We start from the raw sequence: 6184 nt of genomic DNA, 5'->3' as shown, positions 1-6184 counted from the left end.
TTTGGGTTTAGGGTTTAGGGTTTAGGATTAGGGTTTGGGTTTAAAGTATATGGTTTGGGTTTAGAGTTTGGGTTTATGGTATATGGTTTGGGTTTAGGGTTCAGAGTTTGGGTTTATGGTTTATGATTTATGGTTTGGGTTTAGGGTATATGATTTGGGTTTAGGGTTTGGGTTTAGGGTTTAGGATTTGGGTTTAGGGTATATGGTTTGGGTTTAGGGTTTAGTATTTGGATATATGGTTTGGGTTTAGGGTTTAGGTTTAGGGTATATGGTTTGGGTTTAAGGTTTAGTGTATATGGTTTGAGTTTCGGTTTTGGGTTTAAGGTATATAGTTTAGGTTTAAGGTATAGTGTACTCTCAACAAACCTTTCATCTTTTTCAACCTTTTTATTTTCTTCATTCTCTTAGTAATGGTTGGTATTATAAAATAATTGTTTTGTACTATATATTAGATAAATATAGTATAATATGATATCTAGTATTGTGTTAATTATCTTTTACTCGCGGGGAAAGAGAGCGTTGTCTACTTTTATATCAAATTAACACAGCTTTTCATGCATGGCTATATTATTCGTATATGGTGCTGCTATGAATATTAACCAAATTGACCCTTTAGTTTAAGGCTAATGTATCTCTAAGTACAAAGTAAATATCTTTTTTCCTCACCACCGAAACAGAAGCTCCTCGATTAGGCGCTCTTCGTTGCCGAGCAAACTCAGAATCTTCCAAATCCAGGTGAAAGTTTCGATTTTGTAGTATGAGTCGGTATCCAATTTAAGTGAAGGAATCGTTTTTCATATGCCTAACGGTGATAGTTCAGTGATGAGGACTCGTGGGGCCTCGCCTAACCATTTAAACGACAGATCCAGCTCCGATGAGAGTCGCTCGTTTTTTAATTGCCTGGAGAAGGGGACAAGAAATAGTTTTGTTTCGTCTACAAGTTTGGATGATTTGTTGTCTGAGTGTACTTATAAAGGTGGGAAGAGGAAGACATGGAATGGGTTTGGATGTAATCTTGTTACTTCAGGGAACACTGTAAAGGAACAACCTTTTGATGATGATAATAGTGAATCTCTGACTCAAGTAAGAAGAGTTTCTCCGTACTTCCAGGGAGCAACTGTTTCAGAACAGCACAAACAAGGGTGTAATTCTGATAGTGTTTCTTCTAAAACTCAAAGTGGAATAAGCTGTACTAGGAAAGCTAAAGTCCAAAGAGTTTCTCCATACTTCCAGGGAGCAACTAGTTCACCGTGTGATTCTGACAACTTTGCTTCTCAAAGTGGAAGAAAACCTAGGAAAAGATGCAGCAAAGCTCTACCTAATGTCCGAAAAGTTTCTCCATATTTCCAGGGATCAACTGTTTCAGAACAGCCAAGAGATTTGCGTCAACATTTTAAGGTCGCGAAAGTTTCAAGATATTTCCATGGCCTGTCTGCGGATGGAATCCAAGTAAATGAATCACAAAAGGAGATATCAAGAAGGGTGAGGAAAACTCCTCTTGTGAGCCCTTCACTCTCTAAGCGTCAGAAGACTGATGAGGCATACCTGCGGAAAACGCCTGATAACACATGGGTGCCTCCACGTTCTCCATGTAATCTACTTCAAGAAGATCACTGGCATGATCCATGGCGGGTGTTGGTCATATGTATGCTTCTCAACAAAACTTCTGGTGCCCAGGTTCTGTATCTTTACTGAACTTATATAATTTTAGTTCTTTTTAGGAGCATTTCAAAATAAGTTGGTTAAGTTTTTCCATTTACTTGTTGCATACCTTCTCGATCAGTTTGACAGCAACTAGTACTTGTAATCATTCTGAGAGAACCCAAAATTTGCTAGAGAGTAGGAAGTGAGACCTATGTTGGCTTGAATCTTTCAGTTTGACTGTCTCAGAAGAAGTAGATGTAATGCAAGTCTTTTGTTTAATGAGTAATTGATTCAGACATGACTGGAACTGCTTGCTCTTGTTGAGTGCAGTAAGAAGAAAAGGCGTACTTGTTGGTCATTTGATTTTTCTAAACGTTATTGCAGGCGCGAAGGGTGATATCAGACCTGTTTGCGCTGTGTCCTAATGCAATGACTGCTACATAAGTCGAAGAGAAAGAGATAGAGACTCTGATAACACCTCTTGGACTACAGAAGAAGAGAGCCAAAATGATACAACGGCTTTCTCTCGAGTATCTTCAAGAGAGCTGGACACATGTCACTCAACTGCATGGAGTTGGAAAGTAAGTCATTGAATACTCAAAAAATCTGAAGAGTTTATTTCTGTTTAAGAGTTTTTGCTCATGATGCTTATAAGGGAATTATTCATAGGTATGCAGCGGATGCATATGCCATATTCTGTAATGGGAAGTGGGATTGTGTGAAACCTGATGATCATATGCTAAACTATTACTGGGAATTCCTCAGAATTCGGTATAAGTTATGAGTGGGAAGATACATGTATGTATTGTGCTAATAATATTTTTGTGACTTAAGTGATGACAGTATGTTTCAATTGCTTTTTGAATTTACTTTAGATGTGAATCTTCAAATTCAAATTGATTTAGTTTTCCAAACATACATCGGAAAATAAATCATAGCGTATAACAAAGTGTAAACCGTAGTGTATATATAGTAACATACATAAAAGTGCAAACCATAGTGTACAACCGAGAGTACATCACAGCGTGTATTGGAGTATGGTGTATAGATTCCGGTGTACACGTTTTAAGTGTACGCTCTCCGTTATACGCTACAGTGTACGATCTGATGTAATTTATGATTTTGTTTGATTTAACTCTGTTAAATTAAAGTAATAACTCGCAAACTGAACCAACTTTTTGTTTTCCCCATCTGGTTTTAGATTAATGAAACTTGTAGAACATACAAGAGATTCTAACACCTACAACAAAGAGACATAAACCCAAACAAACGGATGGCTTAAACCCAAACAAATGGGTGACTTAAACCCAAACAATTGGTGAAACTTTAAGAAACTACAAGACTCTAGACTCGTATCCAAAGCTAAAGACAATCCTTGACAATAGATAGCAATATTGATCCTTTTACGCTTTGAACAGCTAGAACTCTTGACGAGAGAGGAAGTGATGCAGTGGCTATACCATTGAAACAAGACTAAACTTACCTGAACCTCTAGTTCACGGTACCGAGCCAGAACCAATAAGAACAACATCAGAAACCAACCAGAGAAGAACACCAACTGAGGCAAGCTCCCTCCTCAAACGAACATTCATAGAAAAGCCTAAGGCCCTCAACCTCATAATAATGCTCCAACGCACTGAAGCCACCGAGGAACATGAGAGCAAAAGACACACCGGAAATACACTAATTCAAAGGCTGCGAGAATGACTCTTTCCTAGAGCGGGACAAGCAACCTGAAACTTCTCAGAGATGTTAGACTTGTTCTGCTCACCACACACCACCACGCCACCATCACACACATCTTCCACCGATGCTAGAACAAAGGAAAAGATAAACACTAAAATCTAAACAAAGACGGCTCGGTTTCAGCCTTTCTAGCACCACTGAAACGAATAGAGATCTCAAAACATGGATTGGGTTGATGGAATTGGTCACAGGACAACAAGTAGATCTGTTAGCTTTGACCGGAGATCTCACCGGCAGACCTCTTCCACCCAACCAAACAACCACCCAGAAGATAGTTTTATCAAACACGAGAAGATCAACATCAAAAGAGAGCTAAATTAAGGACGGGTAAAGACCGAAGCTGTGGCTGTGTAAGTCCACGCACGCCGGTCTTCACCAAATCAGAAGAGAGAGTACTGAGTTTAAGAGAGAAGATGGAGCTTTCTCTCTCTAGCGGCTAGGGCGAACTCTCATTCACATTATTATGACCACCTATAACTGAACCAACTTTAAATTGCCAAATTTTCCAATCAATAGAAATATATTTTAAATTACTTTATATATAAATAAATCTTTTGATCTTAGTACAATTAACTTACATTATATAATTTATACTACAATCTTATAGGTCAAAATTTAAACTAATATATTAATTTTTTATGTCTTCGACCTGCGATATTATATTTTAATATTTTAAAACTAAAAATGTTGAATTTTGGTCAATAATTTTTCATAAAAAATATTTTATTTATTAATACTTTTAAATTCTTAAATAGTATTTATATAGTATTTAGTTAGATTTTTTACATCTTTTACAAAACAATATTGGTTTTAAATTACATTATCGTTAGAACATGTATATATAGTTTAACTGGTTTGTATATCAAGATTTCATCCATAAAAATTATTAAAATAAAAAAATGAACTCATGTGACAAATAAACCCACACTTGTAACTAAAGTATAAAACACAAAAGTTATTAAGAAAACATAACTTTATATATGTAAATTCTATTAATTTAATAAAAAGGTAAGAAATATAAAAAAATCATAAATTTAGGGATATACTTTTTGTCATCTTAGGAATATACTTTTATTCATAATATTCTTTGGATTGTTTCATAATTCATTGTTTCATAACCTTATCGATGGTTTTTTAATTTTATAAACATTTAGAAAAAATATTTTATAAAATTATTAAATCTTTTTGATAATTTTAAATAATTTACAAACCGGTTAACCTTTATAAACATTTTATAAACTCATATAAATGATGAGAAATTCTTCCTTGCAAATGGTTTTATAAATCTTTATAATATTTTTATAGATCTTTATATATTGATTTGTAAAATAGTATTAGTGATATTATAGTTATTATTGATGATTTGACACATTAAAAATTATTACCAAATATGTATATAATTATAAACTATTATATATCTTTTATAAACCATTATAAATGAATCAATATAACTGACTTTAATTTTTTTTACAAAATATATATTAATCATCACAGATGATTTTAAACTAAATTAAATAATTTATAAACTCGTTATATGATGCATTAATAGTTATTATAATATTTTTTATTAAATTTATATGTTCTATATATGTATATTATGACTTATATAGGAAAATAAATTTTTACAACTGTTTATAATATAAAATAAAGCTAGTATACTACTTTTTAAAAACATACTTCATATAATTTATAAATAGACCATTAGTGAAAAATAAAAGAAATGATGAAATAGTATGTAGAATTTCCATAATTGCTATCATTATAAATACTATAAATAATTATGCATAAGAATATATAAATAGTTCGGCAACTAATATTAACTAGGTGGCTGCCCGCATATTTGCGGGTACAGATTTTCATATAATAAAATATTTTGTGTTTTTGACATGCGATAATATATTTTAATATTTTAAAACCAAAAGTAATTTTTGGTAACTAATTTTAAATATATCTTATTTATTAATATTTTAAATACGATTTATGTAGTGATTTTTTTTTTCATCTTTTACAAATCAATATTACATTAAATTATTTTATAACATTATCTTTAGAACATATATATAGTTTAATTGGTTTGTAGATCAAATTTTCGTCCATAAAAATTATTAAATCCAAAACATCAACTAATGTGACAAATAGACCCACACTTGCAACTAAAGTATAAACACACAAAACAATTATTAAGAAGAAACAAAACAATGTATATGTGAATTCTGTTGATTTAATAAAAAGTTAAGAATATAAAAAACTTCATAAATTTAGGAATATACTTTTATTCATAATATTATTTGGATTTTTTTTGATTGATGCAATTTTCTGGTTACTTTCTTTTAGATAAAATCAAAACAATTTTTTTGTTTTTGAGATTTTGAAATCTTTTTTTGAAAATGATGAACTTGTAAGAAAATAATATTTTGCGATTGATTATGATTTGATAACATTTAAAACCTCTTAGAAAGGAAACTATACAATTATAAATAATACATAAAATATTTACAAATTTTAAATTTTATGAATTATTTCTCAGAAGTTTTAGAATCCTTATAAATAGTTTCAAAAATCTTTATAAATAGTTTCATAAATCCTAATAAATGGTTTTATAACTCAAGAAAATAATTTGTTATCAATGATCAATAATTTAAAATCTTAACTTTAAATAATATTATAAATATTTTATAAATATTTTGTAAACTCTTATAAATAATTTTATAAAGATTTTAAAAACTTCTGCGATGATTTAAAACCTATTAACCATCATAAACATTTTGTAAACTCCTATAAATAATGTGAAATT

General features: G+C 31.1%; 1 protein-coding gene across 1 annotated transcript; it reads left to right on the top strand.

Annotated features, from left to right (window-relative positions):
• The first annotated feature begins 631 nt into the window (after positions 1–631).
• On the top strand, positions 632–2481 carry LOC108859614 (methyl-CpG-binding domain protein 4-like protein). The gene is given in 3 exon segments (XM_057007280.1): positions 632–1677; positions 2029–2225; positions 2314–2481. Coding segments are annotated over 3 exon segments (1191 nt in total). The 5' UTR covers positions 632–798; the 3' UTR covers positions 2429–2481.
• Positions 2482–6184: the final 3703 nt, after the last annotated feature.

The sequence above is a fragment of the Raphanus sativus genome, chromosome 4, assembly GCF_000801105.2.
Source record: "Raphanus sativus cultivar WK10039 chromosome 4, ASM80110v3, whole genome shotgun sequence".
Taxonomy (NCBI): Eukaryota; Viridiplantae; Streptophyta; class Magnoliopsida; order Brassicales; family Brassicaceae; genus Raphanus; species Raphanus sativus.
Note: the sequence above shows the minus strand (reverse complement) of the source record. Positions and strands in the feature narration are given on the sequence as shown.